This window comes from Rhipicephalus sanguineus, chromosome 8, assembly GCF_013339695.2.
Source record: "Rhipicephalus sanguineus isolate Rsan-2018 chromosome 8, BIME_Rsan_1.4, whole genome shotgun sequence".
Lineage (NCBI taxonomy): Eukaryota > Metazoa > Arthropoda > Arachnida > Ixodida > Ixodidae > Rhipicephalus > Rhipicephalus sanguineus.
The window spans coordinates 166157997-166183373 of record NC_051183.1 but is presented as its reverse complement, the minus strand read 5'-3'; the positions used below and the strand labels follow the sequence as shown (position 1 = coordinate 166183373).

At 45.1% G+C, this 25377-nt stretch overlaps 1 protein-coding gene across 2 annotated transcripts in view; it reads left to right on the top strand.

Moving 5' to 3' along the window:
- Positions 1–24582, top strand: part of LOC119402461 (USP6 N-terminal-like protein) — a 234042-nt gene extending 209460 nt beyond the window's left edge. Inside the window, exons 15-16 of one of the 2 annotated variants that reach the window (XM_037669618.2) lie at positions 8926–9275; positions 13354–24582. In XM_037669618.2, the coding sequence (XP_037525546.1) occupies positions 8926–9235 (310 nt within the window). In that variant the 3' untranslated portion in view covers positions 9236–9275; positions 13354–24582. Of the gene's footprint in view, positions 1–8925; positions 9276–13353 lie in introns of those variants that run through there. The other variant, XM_049418653.1, reaches the window with a different exon arrangement.
- The last annotated feature ends 795 nt before the right edge of the window (positions 24583–25377 follow it).

Sequence of the window (25377 nt, the reverse complement as noted above, 5' to 3'; positions counted from 1 at the left end):
CCACACGTGGCACAATGCGATGCCAAATGGGAAGGCGAGCCGTTATGCAAAGAGAGATAGTGCTCCCGCAACCTTTTATTGACACAGCGGCCCGTCTGTCCGACATAATGAAGGCCACAAGACAAAGGAATGCGGTACACCACCCCCACAGCGCTGTGTGTGGTTCTCTTCTTTGTCTCCGTCTTTTTTTGTGCGCCGCTTTTCTTTAAATATAAATTTTAGCTTTTATAATTATACCTACGATTGAGAATGTTTTCAGTGTCATTAGACGCGACATCTTGCTTGCAGATGTAGGCGCTGCAGTGCTTGCGGCTTCTGTCCAAAACTCGTAATATTGCCGTGTTACGTGGCTGCAACTCCATCTCCGTCGAACGCCCGAATGGAGTTTTTACATTTATCGAGTTTAACGGAGTTCGGTGGTGGCCGTGTGACGGGTATAAGAAACATAATTGAAGTAGCAGTAAGCGACAACTACAGCAAACACTAAACTATAAAAAAACAGCAATAAATGCATCAATAAAAATAAAAATACAATAACTGTGGCACAAACGAACAAGGACATAAAAGATAGAAGGATTTATGGTGACAGCAGGAAAAATTTGTGGTTTTCTGAAAGTAAATACAGGTTAGATGATGACTTAAGATTGTGTGGCAAATATTTCCACAATGAAAGGGCAAATATTTGTAAATATATGTAAATGACAAATATTTTATGCCATGATTGGTGCAAACTTGTGGTGACAATAAACTTCCTTTGGACACAAACCGTGTAGGGTTATTGTTTTTTATAAGTCACAGCTGATGAAAGCAAAAGGTAGCTGACGATTTATCATTTTAAAAAACAAACAGGTACAATTAAATTGAAATAGCTTTGTTAGCCATAAAATCTTGTGTTCCCTAAGTAATGACAGAGTAGAAATGCAAAGGCTGAAAGCATAGGTCGGCAAACTCGCTCGTGAGTCGACTTACTCAGGCTCAGATTGGGCCACAAGTCTGAGCCCGAGTGAGTCCAGTTGAGAAAAAAATTTACTGAGTTCGAGTCGTAGTGAGCACAAAGCACAAAATATATTTCTTGAGCGAGTACAAGTGAGCTCCACTTTTGTTGCCCACTCATGGCTGAAGTAAGACGGTAAAGGCTTGTTAATTCAACCCTCGTTAATTTGCAAAATCTGATAATGAGGACATATTTTTAGGTCACGGTAAGCATATGCATTGTTTAATGGCACCAAACTCTCGTTAATTCGGTGATATTTGGCCACTACCCGATTAATTCAGACGATCCATAGAGTGCACCGAGCGCGAAATGCCAAAAATTTGCAGCGCAAAAGAGTGAAAAGGTCATTCGTGGACAACCAAAACAAGTCGGCACAGTCTGTATTGCCATTGTCATCAGGAAAGGCTGGATTTTTAGGCATTAAAAAAGCAAGCTTTAGGCGCAAAAATAGGCAGGCAGAACACGTTTCAGGCCTCCAACGTTGTAAATGTAGGCACAATAAATTTTTACATACATAAATGCAAATAATTTCAAAACAAAGACATGTGTTGCCTGTATCTATGACAGGAAAGCAAAAAAATTTTTATTGTTGATGATGGCACAAAGGCGCCAATAGTTGAATGTAACTGTGCAATTGTCCTTTTTTTCGCAAGGTTCGCAGAATACGGTCTCTCCTTTCATTCTGTAGCATGGTGAGTCAAGTCTCCACTGTCGAGTAAAAACACACTCCTGGGTCTTTCTTTTCGGCCTGGCTGAGAAGGGCAACACGGGGCTGATAGCCAGACCGCAAAAAGACGAGGAGGGAGGGATGCCTCATATTGGCCAGGCCTAATCGCATAGGGTCAATTTCTCCCCTGTCGTCGAACACCTTAAGACAGTGGTTCTCAAACGTGCTTCATGAAACGTTCAGCTGGTGTTATGTACAAGATTCCGCTGAGCTGCGGCATGGTATACATCGGCCAAAGTGGCCGGTGTATTAACGACCGCTCAGCAGAGCACGCCTTGTCTATCAGAAATGGGACAGGATCTCACTTGCCGTATCACTGTAAGGAATGCACGTGTGAACCATTGCTAGGCAACGCATGCATTTTGCGAAAGAGTAAAGACAAGGTGGCTCGGGAACTGTCCGAGGCTATGCACATAACAGAAATTCGGTGATCACTGTAGCAGTGTTCCTTCCGTGACTATTTATCGGAATTAGCATAGCTTTCTGGTTGATAGGATTTGATTAAGTGGTGTTCCCAGTGATTACGTTATTTTACTTTCTCTGGTCTTGTGCGCATGCTTGAGGGTTGTAAAGCAGAGCTCTTCGAAGAATAAAATTTAGTTGCGAGTGTGTGCTTGTCCACGTCCCGTGTTCTTCGTCCCTGTCTGAGCATTTGCGCCATCAATTCAACTTTAGCCCCGTACCAACTAGCCCAACAGCAAACACTACTAAGCTGTCCATAAGGGGACCCCGAAACATCCATGGCTGAGAACCACTGCCTTAAGAAGTAAATTGCAAACAAAACAAAAGCCGCGAACACATCACATTTTTATTTCTTTTGCTGTTCGCTCTCCTTTCCCCTGATGGCTCTCCATGGTTTCGCATTCGCCAACCGCTCGCTCCATGTCAGCTTTGCGGCGGTGTATGGTAGGCGTCGTGTCCCATTTCACTGCTGCTAGCAGTTGTTTTCCGGAAGCTAGTTGAACTAGAGGACTAGGCTGAACCCCAATTGTTCTTTTTCCCGCACGGTTCGCAGAATACGGCCTCTCCTTTTATTTTCCAGCACGGTGAGTCTAGTGTCCACTGTCAAGTCAACACACTCCTGGGTCTCTCTTCGGCATGGCTGAGAAGGGCAGCACAGGAGCCAGACCATTAAAAAACCAGAAGGGAGGGATGCCTCATATTTTGAACATAATATATCATATAATCATTGTGGTTTTAAGTTACAAAATCACAATATGATTGTGAGACACCGAAGTGGGGGGCTCCGGAAGTTTTGAACACTTAGGGTTCTTTAGCGTGCCCCTAAATTTAGGTATAAGGGTGTCCTTTGCATTTCACCCCATTGAAATGTGGCCACCGTGGCTGCAAATGGAACCCACGCCCTCTGTCTCAGCAGCATGACACCCTTCGTGTTCCAAACAGCCACTGTCGCCTGGTAACGTGAATAACAGTCCTGTAGAGGAATTGATTTCCTGGCTATATTAAACTGATTAACTGTTAGCGCGTCTCGTCCTTCGGAAGCGTCTGGTGTTTTCCCCATGACCCCGCGTGTAACTCGAGACGATGTTTACGTTGACCGCACCCTCCAGCGGCACACCAGGGTTGCTCGTAGTTGCCAGACGTTGGCAGTGAAACCAAAACCGAAACTGTTCCTACACCACTCCACTGTCAACATTTCTTTCTCCAGATGCACGGTTCAGAGAGGTCCATATTGACAATGTTGGTCCCTTGCCACCTTCCCAAGATTGCTGCTACATTCTTACGTGTCGACCGCTTCACTCGCTGGCCAGAAGCCGTTCCTATGCGAGATATGTCCACTGAGACTGTCGCAAAGGCATTCCTGCAGACATGGATTGCACGCTTCGGAACACCATCCATCATCACAATGGATCGTGGACGCCAATTTGAGTCTTCCCTTTTCAAGGAACTTCTCACTATCCTTGGCACACATCATATCCGCACAACAGTTTATCATCTAGCAGCTAACGGACTGGTGGAGCGAATGCACCGACAGCTTAAATCTTCCATAACTGCGTACGGCGAACCCTCCCGTTGGACCGAAGTACTCCCACTTGTGCTCCTTGGCATGCGCACAACACTCAAAAGTGACTTGAAGTGCACCAGCGCTGAGTTGCTCTACGGAACAACCCTTCGCCTCCCAGGTCAGTTTGTAGAAGCAAACAAGAATGAGGTCTTGCCCGATTCTCTACAGTACGTGTCACGCTTGCGAACAATGATGGACAGTCTCCGTCCCACACTGACTCGCGCAAAGCAGGCTACTCATGTGGACATGTCTAAAGACTTAGCTCTTCCTATAGTCCCAAAGTGCATTTAAAGGTGAAATCAGAGGCTAAATAGTGCGTATAGGCGCCGATCTTGAAAATGGGCTTTTGTAGGCACTTATAGGCATTTAGGCACAAACGCCAAAAATAGGCATTTATAGGCACTATAAAAGCATTATAAAACACTTTTTAATCTCTAATTTATGCTCATTTATCAAAATTGCACGATAGGAATGCAAGAAACAAAATAGGCATTTGCCTAAAATCCGTTGGATAGTCATCTGTGCAAACCCTACAGTAACAACAGGAAAGCCAGAACGCATCATTCCTATTTTTTTACCACCACGAGTGGCACCATGTTGAACACGGGCCATCGGGAAGGCGCGGTCGCCATCCACAGTCCTGCTGTTGGCAACAAAGGCTTCGGTGGTTACAGCAAACTTGTTTCATTTTTGTTTTTACTCTGGGCACGTGAACTGCATATGTGCTTTCTATCTTGTCGATAGCTGACAACACACATCCTCCAATATCTCGAGATAACAGCTGCGAAAACACATCCTGCAGATAGCGGACACTGCCGTGGACAGCTCAGCCAAGTCTCTCGGTCATCTGTGGCAAAGAGAGTTTAGAAGCCGAGTGCGAAGTTGCCATTTTCTAAGGCGCCCTCTTCTCGTACTGTGCTCACTCTCTTCGGAGCAGCTGCTGGCGCTTGCTGTTTGATGTCAAACAGCAGATAGCATGCTAATGACCAATGGTCGACATAAGTCAAGAGCAGTGTTTAGATAACATGCGCGTGCCAGCGCTGTTCTCCTTAGTCTGCTGACATCATAGAGCGAGCCACACTCGTGCATAGGCATCACAATGGGAGAGCAATCATGTTTCGTCACACACGCTCAAGATCGTGACACGTACCAGTGTAACTTCTTTCCCCTGTGCCATCCCTCCTGCGTAGCTTCCAGCTCTATAGGCACCAGGCGAGTTTGGACTGGTGGCGCCTCTTTCGGTGGAAGCGTGGAACTAATGGCACGTGGTTGCCGGAAAGGGGCAGGCACTTGCTGCGGGGACGCAGGGCTGGATGTTGGCTGCGCTTCATTGTGCTCTCGCTGCTTGTGTCCTGCGCTGCCGAAAAGCCTCGGGGAACCAAGCCCGAGCAGACAGGTGGCACTGTAGGCTGCACAAACAGCTATGCAAACATGGATAAAGCTGGGGAGTACATCCAGTTCCATTGGTTCCCGTTGCAATCGCCGTCACCGACTGCCTTGCTCGCGCACCGGCTGCCAGCGACGGCCCTCGTAGCGTCAAGCTACACGAAATACACAGACTGAAGACAGCTGTTAAAATATTAGGATCGGTGAAGCATTGAAGGGAAAAAGAAAACAAAACGGGAACAGGAGTGTGCAAGAAGCACAACGGAGGAACATGTGCAACCAGCGAAGCGTCGCGTAAAGAAAGCCAAAAATCGAATAGGAGACGTAGGGTATCCTTTTTAAATGTTAGGAGACAATGTTAATATGTAGACAGAATAACAAAGTATTTAAAAAAAATAGAAATGGTGCTACTTGCATCTAGCTCCACATCGTAGCTTATCGCGTTAAGCTTCATCTGTGGGGCGCACTTGCAACGCAATTTGCACTCGTTGTCGCCTTTATATTCCGTGATGCCACACACGTGACCTGCTTCGTGCAAGCGGCGACCCTCTAGAGCAGACGCACGAAAACGCGTACGCCAGCTAGTTGAAACCGCAGCACAAAATAACTGACAGTGCCATGGGTGCACTTGCGCTATCGGGACTCGCCATCTCGCCGGTAACCCTCCAGACAACAGTGAGGAACAGCGAGTCCGATAGTTAAAATGCAAATATGTTTGTTTTACAGTGTGTCGCCAATCGGGCCTGCCTCATTTGCAGTCCCGAAAAGGAGGAGGCATCGCGCCCCCTCTGGTCCGCCTCCGAACGAAAACAAACGCCTACAAGCACAGCACCACGCAAAGAAGCTGATTCGTTTGATGTTCCGATGGCGCTCATCGGTGTGAACATGAAAGGGTCACGTGTCATTCTTTCTAGCTGACTTGGCGACTATTAAACGCGTCCACGACCGCAGACAGCTGTGCAGGAGTCTCCCTGAAGCCTGACGACGGGCCCCGTTGTCTGAACACATGTCCGACAGTCGAACGCTTCGTGCGTTGTTCAAAAAGAACACTGCTGTGGCCGCTTCTCTTTGCCTCTGAGCGACAAACGCAACAGCATACAGCTACGAATTGTTCAAAAATAAATGCCGCCGCTTCTCTTCGAATACGGGCCGAAAGTAGCAGAGCCTTCTCCGTGTCGTCTGCTTCACATGCCAGTGCTGTCCCTGCCGCAGCTTGGGGCACTTTTCGGGAGGGGCGCAGCTGGCGCCTTATGACGGCCGCCCGGTGCCTATAGGGACGAGGAGAGAAAGCACTCGAAGCATGCTACGAACGCCTGTATTTCCTCTCGTTCCTGACGGATTCGAGAAATTCTTGCAGATATCGCTTCGTGAGGAAATTAACTCCAATCTGAGGTCATTCGATGATTACTTGGAAAATTTGTTCACAACCCTTTTAATGACTATCAAAAACATTGAGTGTTTATGATATCCCAGTTGTTGTTAATTTGCCCAGCGGGTGTTTTTGAGGGGGGGTAGTGTGGCATTCAGCACTGATGGTTATATAACCTAGATGGCTCTAGGCACGCGCATTATCATATCAGCTGACACATGCATCTGTATAGATACCCATCGCGGGCTAATAAAAAACAGAGTTGCTTGATGTACTGGGCTGGTGCAGTTTACTCTGCGGTTTGCCAGCTCTCTGACGTAGTCGAACAGGGCATAGCGGTGGATACAATGCCTACAAAAGAAAAAAACCTCTCATTTAAAAAAATTTGATAGCCAGCATCTGCGCACTTTAAGGTTCTTCCGTGCTAGCCCTTTTTGTAATGCTAATAGCATTGGCCAAACTCCGGGCAGATCAGTCGTCGTTGGCTGCCGTGGTGCTAGCTGCTTTTACAAGTATTGTGTGAGCAGCTATTCTATTTTGGAGAACCGGCCCTTCTACGTTCTGTTGAAATCCTTCCATGGCTAGTTTGTAACAATTTGTAGTTAGGTTGTTTGCCATTACACTTGTGTCTGTTCATTTCTTGTCCTTGTTCTTTAAAGGGGCCCTGCAACACTTTTCGAAGTAACCATCAAACGGCTTCGTTAAAGCAGTTTATTGTCTCATGAATCGGGTGCCGCAAAAATTTTTAGAATCTGTTAAGGACGGGCAGAGTTGGGGATTTTTCAAACGCTTTGAGCGCTTCCTCTCTCCCGCTCTCTCTCTTCTTCGTCCCAGCGAGCACGCTGAAAGCTATGCAAGAAGGATGAGAAGGAGGCAAGAAGCTATGTCCATTCAGCAGTGCACATTGTGAACTTCAGCACTTTCTCTTCTTGTTTTTCTTTCAACATGCAGCTTACTTTCAGTGTGATTGCGAGTGTGCTGGTTTAATTCTATACACTACAGAGTGCCGCACAGGCACATCGTGGCATCCCACAGCGGCTGTGGTAACTATGCAGCTCACTGTGCTCAAATCGGCCAATGGCTGTGGACTGTGTGTTTGGGGCTTCATTTTTTTAGAGCGGAGTAAGCGATTTCTAGCCGAGTACGAAAATAATTTTGAAACTGAGGCAACATGCTGCTCGTGTGTTCTCGGGAGCCTCAACTACCGATCGGCAATGTTTTCTGACCATGCTTAAAAAACGTTGCAGGGCCCCTTTAAGTGGTACGCAAATAATTTAACTGGTGCAGTTTCGTTTTCAGTTTCCCTTGCACGGCACCTGTAGTGCCACCCTGCAGAAGTTGAGAAATAAACACTGGATCAGTTTTCACGTGCGATCCGCAGTGTATGGTCGTTCCAAAGCTCGTGTCGTTGGCGTTTTTTCCTCGGGCATAACCGTTGAGGGCAACTACAGAGTCGGTCTGCATTTCGGTAATGCTCGGCATATGCTCATAATTGTAACACTAACCACGGACTTTTCGTGTTGCTTCACTGGCAAAAGCTTCTCCTGTTTGCACCATTCCTGCGGGCAAGTTTTGGGAACCTCGAATGCCTTTGATGCAGCCTGATTTCAGCCTCCACGTGCATGATTGTTTTCCTTTTAAATGCAAAACCATTGCAAACCAATCATCACTTCTATGCTGATAGAGCAAAGGCAGAAAACCGGAAGACAGGTGGTAAACTAATGTAAGCACATCTACTGTGCCACTTGGAGGAAGCTAGAACAGTCAGGCTCGAACTATGTATGAGGTGGCTATCTTGAAGTGCCGATGACGATATGGTAATGCAGATTTAGTGTGATACTTAATTCAAACATGCACATAATTGTTGGACCTGCTTTATTGGAAACATTGTGCACATTAGAATAGAGTAAATACAGCATGTTATACGCATAGAAAAGAAATGTTTTTTGTTGATTAAGTGTCATTTTAGAAAATGTTTCCTTTTTCAGGTATTTTAAAGGTTTTAAATCTTTCAAAAAGCATGACTGGTTCACTCCATAACTGCAGTAACACTGCCATGAGTGCACTGAAAATAACTGCAGCTTTCTTATAGCCACTGAACACAGCGACTTGTTTATCCATCCTTCGTACCTTGCGACATCCTCTGCCCACCACACCTGCAGAGTCTCAGGAATTCTCCAGGGCATTTGTACATAGTGTAATTTAGAGCTGGATATAATGTGCTTAGATCGCCCCTCACCCTCATCTCATCTCGCGACTTGCTCGCATGCAAATAAGTTTAAACTAAATCAATATGCACCAAAGTTCTTATTGGAACTGTCTCAATGTGCATGAGATACATTTTAGAAATGGCTGTTTATGTGAATGCTTTTTTGTGGTGTACACGGTGCCTGATAGTCGGAGTAATTTTCTTCATGGAGCAGGAGCCAGCAGGGGTCGCCAGAGGCCAGTGGGGAGGCGGTGCGCATCTACGTGCCCTACCACGGTGCGGATACGGATGCTGCCACAGACAAGGACTCGTCCAGTAGTGTGGCAGCAGTGGCCAACGGCGATGTTACTCCCACCAACCAGGACCCGAACAAGATCACCATCCACGTTGACCTCCACCACTACTGCACAGCAACAGCACCTGCGGCTGCGACGACAAGTGTGCGCTGCGACAGTGGAGATGCCGGAACTCTGCAGCACGCTGGCAATTCGACCTTTCACCGTGTTGCCACCACCGACCTCTAATGGCAGCGTGGCCTCGCGTCGTTGAGACACTGCATTCGTGGTGAGTGGAGCAGTGATTAGGTATGTTAGACTAAAAATAGCACTGAATTGAACATGTTGTTCTCGTTCTGGTTCACTCCATGACTACAGTAACACTACTGCAAGTGCACCGAAAATTATAGCTTTCTTATAGTCAGTGAAACACAATGCAGCAAGGTAGGAAGGAGACAACACAAGCACTGTTGGTCTTTGTGCTGGTGCACTGTTCCACGCTTAAAAGCCATGCAAAACCAGCTAGTATAGTCCAACATCGTGCACAGCTGCACCTTTTGTTTGAAAGCAGGTGAAGTTTCTGCTGATGGGAACATTGTACAAAGATAGTGTTGTCATGATCATCAAAAACGGTGCAGCTCTTTACTGTCATTTCGAATTAGTTGCACTTAATGGTAATGCAATTACAATAGAACCCTATTTATAGATTTTCACAATGAACTGCAGGAAAAAGAGGTAACAGCCGAGATAATGTAGCACTGAGAAAGGCCGAAAAATATATCTAGGCAGCATAGCGTCGACATGTAATCACTTTGTTAAGTCTCAAAATTTGCCATACCTAACCCATATAATTATATGCCCGTATAATATTTTTAAAAATTTGCCATCATCCCGCCTTGCGAACGTGAATGTCCAGCGGAGCTGAATCTAACAATGTACATGCTAATGGGGTGGTGGGCAAGTACTGCAGAATGGGCAAGTTGGTGCATTATGACAACGTATTGGTATAGCGCAGCTCAGTTTGAGCATAAAGAAAAGAGGCTTCAGCGAAGAAGGAAACACAGGCAACAGGATGAGCGCTAAACTTCCAACTTTTTGTTTATTGCATGACCCTACAGCACATTATATAGCTCACCTCACAGCACACGTGACGCCGCTATCTGACCAAAAAATCAAACATGTGGCGCAGCACACGTGACCAGAAAGCGCAGTTCACTCAAATATCACATTAACTACACCTCACTGCACACGCTCAAGAAAATCAATCTCTTTTTCAGATAAGGCTATCGATGGCGTACTCACACACAGCTTCACACATTTCGCAATAGAATTCGCCTCGATGATCTCACGTGTCAACTGATTACGACTGCGGCCCAAAACGACACAACGGTCAAACAATGGAGTGCATGCACACGTCTTACAATGCATAGCCAGGAAACTGCCTGAGGAAACCTTGTTTTTTACATTGCAACAATGTTCGCGTAGGCGGTCATTGATACACCTACCCGTCTGTCCTATGTAAACCGCATCGTACGACAGAGGGAACATATACACGACAGCTAGGGAACATTCCACAAACCTAGTCACATGCCTCTTTCCACAGGCGGGTTGCGACTCCTTTAGAATAATGGTAGTGATAATTGCTTTGTGGTCGTTGTGATAGACAGTGATTGGTTCCGCGACCATTTTCAGCAAGACGAATTTGTTCCTTTCGTCGCACATTGTATTCATGCTGCTCTTCGGGTGTCTAATTTCCATGGTCTACCCATGGCAGTCTTACAATGAACTGAATGATTTGCTAGACGGTCCTCCCTTTTGTATGTGAAAGCAGGAAACACACACGGGGAGAAGAAAGGGCTGTTTCACATCGTTCGAAGCCCTCGTGTTAAGTGCAGAGTGGCTGCAACGTAATGTTTACGGGGAACGTGTGCAATGGTGTTCCCATTGTTCACAGGCGCCTTATCATCCGTCACGGGGTTTTGATGCTTGTTTTTTGGTTTTCTTTATCAAAACGAATACCGAGCTCTATGCTGTATGACTGATTGCAAAGAAAGATATGCCGTTTGCCTTCCATTGTTAGAGAGCCCCTAAATTACCCAGACGTCAAAATTTAGTTGTGGCATTGCAGTTGTACACGAGTCTACGGCGAATGCATTCGACGGCTCATCCGTCTATCCCCGAATGCCCTTCCTCGGCGTCCGAGGTGAAAACACGAGCGTGCGCATCTGCTAGCAGAGGAGCATCTAAGTGCGAGCGTCTGTCGACGGTTTAGGGGCCTGGCATTTTGTGGTCCACTGAGACAAAACCTTTCCAATGTAGAGCTTAGCTGTAAAACCACGGTGCTCAGTTAACCTTGAAGTGTGGCTTTGTGGTTGTGTGTATTTCTTCTGAATAGATGATAAAACGACAGAGTGGCCCCTGCTGTGAAACCACCTTCGCAAGGGGGCTACATGCCGTGAAATACTAGTATTCGTTCACTTGGAATTATTTGCAAGTGTGAATGCTATGAATTCAAAAGTTAAATCAAATTATTCGGCTAGTTATTACTTGATGCAAATTCGAAACTGGAATATTCGCACGCTCCTAAAATATGTTACGTCTCAAAATTAGCCCATATAAGCCCATATAATATGCTTTTAAACATAAAAAAAAAAGTAACTCCAGGCCTGCATGAACACACAGCACAGTCAGAGCTGGAGGAGTGGCCTTTCTCAGGCTCGTTGTAAACTCTCTTGGGGTGACTGCTACAGGTACAGTTGCAGAGTACCCACTGCACCATAAAGAGCCATGATTTGGCGAAGTAGGGAAGTGCTTACTTTGCCATTCATTATTCACCATTCTTCAGAGAAGCGAGGTATCTGCTGCAGCTTGTAAGGCATTCTGTGAATTTTCTTGACGCTGTGGATGAAGACGAAGAATTATGGCTGAGCCGTTTGTAATGGGTGGGAAGCTTTAAACCGCCCACTCGTTATGCACTTCGCATTGCGGGATGCCTGGTTGTTATTTGACCCTTCTACCACGCTATATTACATTTGTTAACGTGTTCATTACCCGACATAAAGCCTGTATAAGGTCTTTTTGCGATGGAGCTTCAAGCACCGGCATGGCTCTGTGGTAGAATGCTCAACTGCCACGCAGAGGGCCTGGATTCAAATCCCGCTCATTCCTGAATATTTTTTTTCTCATTGTTTGCGATTGAGGTTATCGACAGGGGTGGCCGTGGCACCACTAGTGGCAGACAACTGCGCCGCCAATATTGGCGGCCGTTGTGATCTCGTTACTGCTTTCGCCATAAAAAATAATCCTGGAACAGGTGATACGCCCAGTTAACCTTGAACGAAAGGGCTCGCTTTTCTTTGTTAGACACAACGTTAATAAGAACTAACGGACGCCAAGGAAAGTACGGGGGATGTGTTATTTGTAGTATCGTGATGTAAATGTGGAGAAATGAAAGGGGACAAAACGACGAGTTGCCGCTGGCAGGGACCGAACCTGCAACCTTTGAATAGTGTGTCCGATGCTCTACCGATTGAGCTATGGTGGCGGTCGTCCTCGCGTGTACTCTATCAGTATATCCGTGCATTTAAACCTTGAAGTGTGGCTTTGCGGTTGTGTATTTATTATGCGTGTTAAATGCAATAAAAATATCCATAGCATATGTCGGTGGTGGCCCAACTGCACCGCTCGTGTCATTTTGCTACAATCCTGTTTCTCTGTGCCTTACTGCAGCCATTCAAATGCGTCTTGCACCGATTGTGTCTAGGTTCTCTGTTCCGCCCGCTTAAACTGTAGTGGTGCATTTCTAGCCCTAGATATTCTCGTTCTGGCACCAAACACGCACAGCTTTTCCACATTACCATGGAATTCACTCCACCTCTCCATTTTTCCACCGATACACTTTTTCTCACTGTAAATGGCCCTATTAAAGCTTGCGCGTGCGATCTCCATCATGGATGTTTTGGCATGTTGTCCACGGGTTACAAGTGGGGAACATTTGCGCGAGCCTCGACCAGTTGCGTGCAAATCGTGCCCCTGGTTTGAGAGCTCCTGCCAGTGCTGGATCCGAGTTGGGGAAGTGTGTAGAGGCTCGTAACGGAGGACGAAGCAGGGCTGCAAAGTTCACAAAAATGGCAGACGTCTGTGTCGTCCTCGTCTGTCGTCTTTGCGAGCTTTGCAGTGCTGCCTTCGCCGTCCATAACGTAGGGGCTGTCACCACACCCCCATTCGAAAACCGTATGTGCCATGCTCACCTTATCCCTAATGCTTCACCACATTTTGTAAGTTGCAGTGACGCCAGGAAATGACACTATTTTGTGTGAACAGCCTGATTGATGGCTGCTCTCTCATTCTGCTCTTTCGGTTCTCAGGCTGCACTGAAACGGGTCGGGTGATGGTTTGGTGCCTGCACGGAACGTGCTCACTCAAACCGACTCCTCTTCGGGGCCGTCACTCAAGTGAGCTCCAGAGAGCAGTCCAAACGGATCGTCGGGATGAAGGCATGCGGTAGAGTGCATCGGCCACTGCCACCGACTGTTCACTCCCGTGCCCGCCGCCGCTTTTGTTGCAAAAAGCGAAACTGCTCCTCTGGCACGTCAGCTGCGTGCCTAGGGAAAAATATTCTACTGTCACGAACGCACCATGGTTGCGTGCAAGCCACAACTGGCAACCTTGTGTTAATCTGTAACCCCTGTGTCGACATCGTCCTTCGTGGTTGCAGACAGCATGCTCAAAGCCGGTGGTGTTTGCACGCAGTCTGTGTTACATACAAAGCGCCGCTTAATTGATGGACGTTGGTTGTATGTGACAGTTGTTGCTGAACGTGTGGGTTAGCTTGCACTCAAATTACACATAGAGGTGGCATTGTCAACAATTAATTCTGTTAGCGCATTTGCATTCATAACTTGCTCATTTTAGCTCGAATAAGTAAACAAGTTGCTTGCAGCAATGAAATACAAAAAAAATGTAATTTTGTGAAATGTGAGCAACAGTTATGATGCGATGATATGAACTGTCTTGTCCGGCATTGCGTAAAGTGTTTCGTACTTCCAAGTTATTTGGAAGAAAACATTTCTTTAATGTGAGAGCAAATAGTAATCACCTCGTATTTAACTGAATACTGCCAGTACGCAAAATTTGCGTGCAAATGACTTGACTTTATCTGATGCATACTTGCTTTTCTGGTTACTCAACATTTGGCACAACCGTGAGAACAACTACCCTGGTTGAGCAGGGAAGTGTTCTCCGAGTCACGGACACGTGCAACTCGTGAGCAATCCCATGCAGGCTGGACAAGGACATAACGAACTCAACAACGCAAGTTTGTTGCTAGATCCCTCGTTAGTTTGCTGGTGGTCCTTGCAATGTGTCCACCAACCAGCAGCCAAGTTGTTGGTCAGAAAGTTGCTCGTTACTTGCTGGCTTGGGTGTGGAAATTGCAAATCCAACCCCTGGAATTTTTGTTGGTTGGGTCGGCTTTTCAGGTGTACACAGGTTACCTTACGGGTTGCACCGAGATCACTCGGGCTAGAGCTGTCCGCCCTTAGTCATCTGCGTGTTATTTTGTTTGGGTTTCTTACTCATAGAAATGCAAAATTTGCGCTGAAATGGAAAGCAGAAATAACAAGCAGCTGTTACTAAGAGTTGTACAACACTTGCACATTGCTTGCAAGCATGACTCTGTGTGCATGGCCTGCAGCCTGAATTTGGCCATTTGCTACATATATATATTTTTTATTTCTGGTGTAGAAAAAGAGCATTACATATTCCTCCCACATTTTGAACTCAATTGTCTGTTGCTGTGCTGGTTATAAACCGCAATATTGATCGCATGAGGCTCGAATTTGTTGCTCTACTCGTAAGCAACCGCTGAAATGCATTATTGTTGCCACATGCAATACGTGTTACTGTGCATGTATTAAATGGTCTAAGTGCACTCGGGCTTTTTTTATTTGTTGGTGGTTTTCAAATGGCGACAGTACTTTCAGGTCTGCATCTTGGCATAGAGTTTACTCACAGCCTACTCGACCCGTTTGGGTGTTACTGCTTGGATGTAGAGCCTTGCGAGAACAATGGTTGCTGGAGAGCGCATGACTTTGTATGGGTCCTTGGTTTTCTGTTGTCCTAATTTTACTGATAAGGGACTTAAATAGTGCCAAATTAGCCTTTCTGGGAAATGTGTGCGAGTGCGTGCCTTTTTTTTTTATTCACTAACTTATGTAGGCATCTGTGCTTGTGTGCTAGGAATTGTTGCATGTGACAGCCGAATAACTTTCTTTTGTTGTAGTGTAATGTGTAACGAAGGGTTTCTGAATGTTATAATGGACATTGCCCGAGTGGGCTCAATAATGTGAACAGGCCCAGTTTTACGTTCTAAACAGCGTGCCATTGTTCTGTGCTGCCTTATACACCTACCACGGATGTAGGAGCCAACTGGCATGATCTGTGTCTTGCTGAGTGTGCAAGCACTGAGGTGTACTGCCCAAACCTCGTAGTCTCTGAAGGTCTTTTTCCGCACATTGCTTTGACAAACGTTTGCAGTCTTTTCATCCAGACAACTCCAAAACTAGTACAGGAATAAAAACAGATATTCAACCGTGCAGTGTGCATCTGTCCTAAGCTCAATACCGAGTCATTGGACTGGGCTAGTGGGTACATTGTCAGAATGGATAAAAACCAGCAGGAAACGCAGGTCATCGACGGGACAGGCTGGCACTTACAACTGATCAAAAAGCATACTGGAAAGGCTAACTTTACGTGCCAGCAGCCACCTTGCGAATGCGTGGACAACCACACGTCACAATATACGAAATCTTGGCTGTCGTTGCGTTTAGAAAGCTCATCTCTTTACCAGACAGGTGCAATGATGTGTCGCTGATGCACTTTTTTCCCCATTTCTTTATGTAGAATTGCTTCCAATGTTTTTTCTTTCTGGGTTTTCGCCCTCCCACAACCGAAAAATCCTAGTGTTGTCAAACGCAGGAGTGCACCGGCACTGCCTGCAATGTCTTGGTGGATGAGCGCAGTCATTCGCGGGAAGGGAGGCCTTGGGTTCCCCGAGATGATTATTAAGACAACGGCCAGTTTGGCTGATGTATGCTTCGCAACACGATAAAGGGACGTGATAAACCACGTGTCTAGTTCAAAGCACGAATTTCAAAACATGATTTGTGCTACACGTAGCCCTTCTTTGCGCATGCCGGTTGATTTGGCTGCACAGACCACTCAACTTTTGCGGGGCGTGAACACCATGCACACGCCACATTTGGTGCCATATTTGAGTTGTAAGTGCCAGACTGTCCCATGGTTTTCTCTACACTGTGTGTTGTGTTTCCTGCTGGCTTTTATTCATTTTGTCCTAAGCTCCTTCTAGCAAAAATTTGGAGCTACGAGCCAAGGCTTGGCAGGTCCTTGGCCAAGGTTGCCAGCCCTTGTTTTCCTATCAAACCAGTTTTAGAATACTTGGTTGATATGCGACAAAGAGAGAGCTGAGGCCATTTTTACCAGCAGTTTCACAAAGCTTTGTTAGAAGCACTGTTTCCAGAATATTTGAGAGTCCGCTGTAAAAGTAAACGCAACGAGTGAGAATTGTTTTTAGCGACAGTTTTGTACCTGGAATATCAAAGTAGTCTTTTCTTTTTTCTTTAACATACTGCTGGTCTACCGTGGCTGGTACAGGAGTGGCTACATAAGCAGTTTCTTTCTTTGTTTGTCAGGATAACACCAAATATTCTGTAATTATTAGCGATGTTGAAAATTCACCATGAGAATTCAACAGGTTGGTTTTGTTTTTGGCTAAGCGTGGGAGCATTTTGTTTGGGTATCTCTGTGCAGCCCAAAAATCGGGCCAGTTTGCTAAAAGCCTTGCCTGAGTCTTTCTCACAAATCTTTAGTTTGTGTGCAATTTAAAAATGTACATATTCAGTTGTTATTGAAAGAGATGTCCTTTCTTTTCACACCATCTAACATACACTGTAGAAATGTGGACTGTTGGGCTTGCTGGTGTGGCATGCGTGGTTTGAAGAGCGAAAACTTGACGATGAAACTACATTGATGAAAGGGAGTACAGGCAGAAAAGACGCTCGAGCATATGTCGCTTTGTTCCTTAACAGCTCTTTAAAGTTTCCTCAAAAAGTTCCGACCTTGTGTGGTTCTTGAATACGCAATAGTAGTGTTCTTGAACATTCATAAGTGTACCGTTGGTCAGCGCTGTTAATTTGATGACCTTCAGGGGTCCAAAGCACAGTGGGAATTCTTTTTTTTTTTTCATTGCCAAAATATTTCATGTTCACCATTGCAAATCTGTGCTTAAGGCATTTTGTTGGGAGCCTACTTATTCAACCGTATGACCCCTACTACTGAGGATTTATCGTCCAAGCTTTTTAAGGAACAATTCTGGGCCGATATAATCTGCCTCGCGGAACAGTAAAAAAAAAAAATAAGCAGGGCAATGTTGGCACCACACAGAAATTAGGCAATGCAAGGAATAGGTACAGCAGGGGCTAACTCGTGATTAGGTGGAAGTTATTTTTGCACACTCTTTCATGTCGAGCAGCAAAATGTGGGGGTATAGCAAATATACATCTAACGTACCTTGTTATGAAAGCCAACGTTTTCAACTGCATCTGTCGCATTGCCACCCAAATGGAGGAGACATACCGACGAGATGCGGCTGTTGTAGGTGGCCGGTGCCTTCGGGAGATTCTTTGGCATTTACGTCACGGCCATAGTACTTCCCTCTTTGTTTGTGATAGAAGGAATGTGCTAGTACAGATTCAAATTTTTGTCTTTTCTTCACTGGCAGTTTCAGTAGTCTTTTTTTCTTTTTTTGTACTTTTGGCACATTTCAGTGGATGTCAAAATTGCTAGAGACAGTCATTGAGCATGTTGATTATTAAGCAGCACCAAGAAAAGGCACTGAATAATAAAAGGGTAGACTGAAGAGGCACGTACGAGTCGGCAAGTCGCCCCTACATGCAACCTGTTAGAATGCATCGTGTTCTTAACTTGCCCTGGTTCTTGAATGCCCACCTAACAGCAGTGTGTTGTGACAACACAGATAAATCATTAAGGGTAGCTGTTAGAAGGTTTGGTTCGTGTCACACAGCATTTCCAGTCGGCACGGAAGCGAAGATCGCAGAAGGGCACGGATGAAGGTAGGGCACTGCAGTTGAAACGCAACTGGGCATGACAGTTTTTTGATGGCCTTTACTTGAGAAAAGGGGGCGTTCCATCTTGGTGTGTTGCTTTGAAAAATAATTGCAGGAAGTGCATAACCAGGAAAAGCATGCCTCGCCCAGTAACCAAACGGCAGTGTACTTTCAATAGGACGTCGTGCTTTCAGAGATGCGCTTTTCAGTAAATATTGATGATGTGATTAATGGCTGTGAGAATGTGAGCTTAGGGAAAACATGGCCATTGTCGACTAGTCACTGCCCACTGTCTTCTCATCGCATGCCATATTTACTTACGGGTGACATAGACATCTGGTTTATAAGAAACCTGTTTTCAGGTACATTACTGGAGCACTAGGCAGCCTAAAAATGTTCAATTAAAATATGTTTGAACTGCCTCGATAGCTACTATCTCGGTGCACACGAGAGCCTTCGGAGTTTGGCTTTTTGGTTGTCGAGCGCTTGCGAGGGAACAGCACGAGAATGTGACGTAACACCTTGGTGTGTTGTATTTGTTTATTATTTATTTTGCAATACTCTTAGGGCCATGCAGCATTAGAGAGTAAAAATTAGCCCAGTGAGTTATTTCAGTGGCATAGGGATACTTCCGATCATTTAATCTGAGCTCCATACAAGTGAATCCTGTTCGTGAGAATGGCTGGTTTTGTTACGACTGCCAGGGTTTTCGTGTCGGTTACTCTGTGTGCGTGTTGCATCGCCGAGCCCCACCGATATCCTAATGAGTAAATTGAGACAGGAGTGAGAAATGTGCATCGTGTTCTTTAGTATGTACTTAATATTGAGTCTGCCTTGAGGCACGATTGATAGTTGTAGTCCGCCGCACCTTGGCCCATTATTTATTGGTGAATACCGCAGCTTGCTTGTCTGTCAATTGCCGAGTGTGTTCTGCAGCTTCCGATGTGTGCATTTTCATATGTGGCGGTTGCACTGGCTGCATGTATTAGCACGGTTGCATGAATACCAGCCTTCTTTTTTTTTTTTTTTTGCAGCTTCCAGCCTGCAGTTGATAGTATCATCCTATTTGGAGCTGCACTGAAGATATAAAAACACATTCTTTTTTTCATTGTTATAATTGATCACTAATTGTTTAATCTGTGGAAGAAAAGTGCTCTTGACCCTAACATGGCCCTTCTGGGCACAATGCTTCCACAAGTGCATCCTCTGATATTCTTAAAAGTATGGGCAATGAGGAGAAATTATGGCTGATGAAACTCAGAATTTGCAGGCGTTTGTTTTGTAAGACATCGTGGCATCTTTTCAGTCTAACTACGGTAGCCGTGCACAAAATCGGGTCACATAATAGCAGTCTCTCAAAATTTTATTAGCCACTTCGTCGGATTGGTTTCAACATTATGACGAGTTTGTGCGCAGTTTCACTCTGATGGACTGCTCCCAGTGTTTAAGCTTTTACGTCGTTGCATGCATGACAATCATGTAGAAATTTGTTTATTTGAAATGTGTGCGCTATGCACGTGAAAATGAAAGAACATTTTGTTTACCACAGAGTGTTTACCCCACAAGAAGCTTTGAAACAAACTACTCTTCTAAAGTGGCAGGGTACTTCAGTGCGTAGAGTGTGGGACCTGCTGACAGCTTTCACTTCCGTCACGGCCATGCGGTGATTCAGCCAGAAGCTGTGGAGGACTGCAGTGAAGAAGTGGCACTGTCTGTAACACGTGTCTCGCCGTTAGAGGTGAATTCATCGCGACACACTTGTCGACTGCCGCTCTTAGTAAACTGTGCACACGTCTCGTTTATACGAAACATGTCAGTGCTGTAAAATGCTGCTTTTGTGTGAAATTTGAGAGCACACTCATTGTTGGCATAGCACAGAGAGCTGCACACACCTGGCCTTCCAACTTGTTTGGTCAAGTAAGCATACTCGGCCAGTGCACTTGTAGTGGCCAACGTACAAAGCAATAAGAGTGATTAGCTAGCTGAAATTACCATGCAATACACAGGGACCGCAGATCTTTTGTGGATACGACGTGCAGGGAATATTTGTGGGAAAAGCCTCCCAAGCAGCCACTTGATGCCAACTTAATCCCTGCTTTTCTGTGCTGCATCAATCGCTCGTCCTGCCTCGAGTTCAAGTTTGTTGAGCCTGATAATTCTCCATTACGCCGACGACGCCGCACTTGTCTTGCCGATGTTGCCTAGCAATTCTACGATACATATCCACACCGCTGCGTATGTGACGACCACGCAACGGGAAAGCCTCTGGAGTGCTCTCGAAGGGCTCGCACGTGCTACGCCTTCTAGCAATGAGCTCTCACTCAAAAGAAAGCTCTGTGACGACAGTTGCTGGTAACGAAAACGAGGTGTTGACAAAAGGACACGTGCTGCAATTACTGTACACTATTTGATTTGGCATATATTGCTGGTGGGAGTACCTGAAAAGAAAGCCTGCACGGGTAGTAGCTGCATGTTTGCTCGCTTTGTGTGGTCACGGTTTCCAGCAGCTGAAATTTCATTGATTGTGCAACCTGCACGCCTTGCAATAGCTTTGACTCGCATACCGCAACATGCATCGAATACTGCGTTGTCATCCTTGCTGCACGAATTCAACGATCCCAGCTATGAGCAAGTGATTAAGTACTAGCCACACTTGTGAGATCTGAGTCTTCAACCATTGTCCTGTAGCAAAAGGAAGAGCTCCTGTCTTTTATGCAGTCAACTTAAGCTGTCAACTTGAAGCAAGTTCTACTTCTTCCACTGCTTTCGCATGGAGGCTCCATCCTGTATAGATTCTTCCAGAGTTTTCATAAATGCACTTTATCTTCAGCCTTTTCCTCGTAACATCCCAGAAAGTATATAGGCGAGATCTCCAGATGTCCAAATCTGCATTGCAAATTGTGCATCTCTCCCTGTTTTGCACGAGGCAACCACTCAATCTTGGCACCACAAGTGTGCCATTACATTGCATACATTAATTACAAACCGTGGTTCCTTAGCACTTAAATGCTTATAGCAGTAAAATACTATTTACAGTGGGGCCGCTACAAGTATTATTCTATTGTACGAAATAAGGCCAAGTTGATGGCACGCTCGGTTGTGCATCAGCGATGTGACTGAAATTTGTTGAAATAGTATGACAGACGATGCTAGTGAAAGGCACCTTTCAGCATGTCGGGGACTAGGACAGTAGGTGATCCAGAGAGGCGAACCAAGTGATGAATGTCTTGGGGTAGCTGCATTTTGTAGCGCTTGTGAAGCACTTAATTGTGTATTCTTCTTTGCTTTGAGTTGTTTTTTGAAATTGGAATAGCTTTATTCACAGCAGTATAAACAATGTTGTGGCAGACTGCACACGTTTATTCAGTTGTGGGTAGATCACTGATATTTACTGAAAAAGTTGCATTGATTGTACAGATAGCCAGTACCAGTCAAACTGAAAATATAGAATCAATCCTTCTTGCACAAATTGGGTACTAGAAATCCAGGTTGTTTGAGCACATGCTTGAAGAAAATGCTAATTTATTATCCAGTGTGTGGTATTATAACAGGTTAATCTCTGATCAGCTGTCGTCATAAATATTAAAACAGACTTTGACAAAACATGCACTTTAACTACCGAGGTATGCTACTTTAAAAGCCATAAGCACACTCTGTATGGGCTGTGAATGTTCACAAGTGTGGGCTGGATCAAGGCCCATTGCAGTGAGACCTTCCAGCTGTGGCTTGGGGTAGTTGGTATAACTGTGTTGAGCCTCTGTGCTTCACTAGCACCTGGATGGCTGAACTTGAATGGCCTCGAGCGTGTGTACCCTTAATTTGTACAAGGACAATCCATTTGGTGGGCTGCCTCTGCATGTCCTAGTGCAGTTTTCGCATATTTATTCTCTTTGTGGCTTGCTTGTCTCTCGTGTGTGTGTGTGCATGGATTTGCTGCCGAATTTTGCCTCCTGCCACATCTAGCGGCAGACAAGTGCAATGCAGATGGGACACCTTTTACGAGCACTATTTACTCAACAGTGGAGGTTGCACGTCTCAACACTGGTGCAGGCCTCAAGCCAGTTGTGCGTGCTGCATTTGCACTGAAATTTTACAAAGCAGTGAAAGCATAGATGAGGAACACATTTTAGTTTGGCTGTAGCTTGTTTGTGCTTCACTACTCTTTAGGGACTTTGTAGATGAAGACAAAATTTGAGCAAATTTCTGTGCCCAACCCATAGGGCTTACCAACACTGTTTCTGTTTGTGTTCAATGATTGGGAGCAAGAAGATGGGTTGATTGGCAAGCGCTGTGCTTTGACCTCTGCCCAATTGCTGCATTGGTACACCTTGCAGTGACTTCATCTTCACAGTGCACATGTTTTTCTTCTTAAGCTTCAGTGTACATATATACATACGTATAGTTATATATTCTAGATATACATATGTGTCATAGCACTTGAGCATTCTTGCTGGCAGTTTAGCGTGACTTACTCAAAGACTGTGGCCATGCAATACGTGTTTCCTGAGCCCACCCTGAAACTTGTCACAAGCAGGCAACAACCTCTGCCCACTGAGAGTAGGCAGCACGAATGGTGCAGTGGTGACTGAACAGGGGGTGCATGGTTCCCAGATAAGCTGCTGCTGCATTCCTTGCCTTGAGAAGGACCCGCTGCTTGTAGCTGGTACATCAACAATAATCGCCAATCTACCTTCAGTGGGGCAACACAACTTGCAAAAGTACATGTTTTATCACCACTGGTAACAAGTGCAATTTGTGACCACCAAGGGGTTTGACAGTTCTGTGCACAAGCTGCCAACAGGAGATAGAAAGCCGGCTTTGTCGGAATAATTTCGTGCATTTTGTGTTAGCTCTGACTTGACTGAGTGCTTTGCAGAAGCGCTACCACATTGTACTGGTGTGGTATTAGTGTGCTAGTTTATTTGCTTTTCAATATACTGTCATGCCCAAATGAAACAAATTATGGTCTGTGCTTTTCACATTTGCAAATGTGTGGAGAGATTCATTCATTCAGTCAATTTTGGAACTTGACCACATTTGGAATCCGGTGATGTTTTGCTTCAAGCAATTTAGCATAACAGATGTTTAGCTTTCTTGCTGTTTGATGTGACGTTACATTGTCTGTGATTATAAAAATTCTGAAGCATCTGTCCCTGCAAATATGTCAAACTTTAAGCTGCGACCATTCATTGCTGCCTCAGGTGTGTAGTGACATGCCTTGGAAGTTCTGGTTTTAATGTCACTTTCCGGAAAGGCAGCAAGATTCCCTCATGCCCTTCTGGTGTCCTTGGGTCACAATAATCGGAGCTACACACATGACTTACAGCCACGAATTTTCATGCAGCAGTGTTAATAGTACGGCAGTAGCAATACCTCGTGGCTCAGCAAGTCTTGCCACATGGCTGCTTGCTGCCACACTGATGGCAACAGGTGGTGTTGATATACCTGTGGATAACACGAAAAACATGGGACAGATAAAAGCACAATGCTAACACTTGAAAGAAATTGTGTGTGTTGCTCTCCTTGTCATCTTTGCTTTCATTGTTACTTTGTGCATACACAAATTTGTTCATTAGCATGTACAAGCTAATCCAGCATTATGCTCTTAACACAAGAAAACCTACTAGATGTGGTGTTACATTGTCTAAGATTATGAAAATGCTGAAGCATCTGGCCTTGAAAATAAGTCACTCCTTAAGTTGCAAGCATTCGTTGCTGCTTCAGGTGTGGAGCAACGTGCCTCGAAAGTGACATTGCTGTCCGTATGTTTAGACGAGGATCATGTCGCTATACCTATATAAGAACGAGGGGGTCGCAAGATATCTACGCATCATTTGTTCATTCCTTTTGTCCGTCCCATGCTGTTAACAAGGATGCACACAGTAGTAATGCCTGGTAGTGCATGCATTGCGGCTATTCAATCTGGTATCGGCTCGTGTTTGCAGATGTGTGTTGCACCTGTGAGCGTTGTTCAGCCTGCACATATGCCAGAATTGGTGCAAGTAGTCGAAGACTGTCTCCAGAGCAGTGCTTTCATCTGCGTCACGTGTGTCTGCCCGGCCAGCCTAGCTCTTAACTTGTGCCTGTGGGCTGCATGTATCAAAACCAGCGTAACAAAATGACCCTGTGTATAGCACCTCCACCTAGATTTGTACATACTGATCAATGCCAGCTTCGCTGCATAGGATTCATAAAGGGTTGGGGCCTATTTTGTGCCACTTTTGAAGTGTCTGTGCACATTCCGACAACGCTGGTTCAAGGCTGGACAATTGCACAGTCTGATGACACCAGTGTTTTCAACCCTACTGCCATTTGTGATGGACTGCTGGGTGTCAGATGGGCTTTTGGTTCTATTTACTCCGGACATACATTAGAATTTTTTTTGTGCCCTTATAAGCTTGCAATTGAATGGTGCTCATTGACATAAAACATTGAAACTTGTTTTCGTTACTTGTTTAGTAACATGGTGCATTGAGAAAATGAACCCTCTTTTCTTCATTGTGAACCCAACAGTCACTGCATTGCTTACACAAAACACCCAAATTGTGCATTTTGTCATGAGTGGGACAAAAGAGACAGCAAAGAATACAAACTAGTAACTGTTACAGAAGCATATTCAGCATGGTACATTTATTTTATAATTTCGCAAAGGCAGCCCTGTCTCTACAGGGATTAGGAATGCTAGGGCTCTGTAGACAAACATGGTATTCCCTATCCGAATCGTAAATTACCAGTACACTGAATTGATCTTTTTAGTACCTGGAGTGTTACAGCTAACACAAAGTAAAGGGAACCAGTCACCATGAAAGCCAAAACAGGCTTTGCTTCCTTCTGTCGTCTTTTTGGTTACATTAAGATCACTTCTAATTGTGGGAATCATACCTCGTTGCCATTCGAAATTAAGCCTGATTAGGGTTGTTTGTTTTAAAAAAATGTGCATGCTCCTAAGCTGTATTTAACTTTCAATGACAGCAGCATCGAGCTTTTCATGAAAACATGAACGTGCTCAACAGGAATTTATGTACACATACAGATTGGCTAAATGGTATCAGTGGTAAAACTCCAGCAAGGTTTTTAGTTGAGTAAGTGTAGATCTTACGTGACGTAACCATAAGATAGATTGGCCATGTATCACAAAATAAAGGCGAAAATCTGTGAATAAATTTACAAAAGGAATACAACAGAACTTGTATGCAATAACAATAATGAAAGCATGCGACTAAAAAAACCATCAATAGAGGCTGA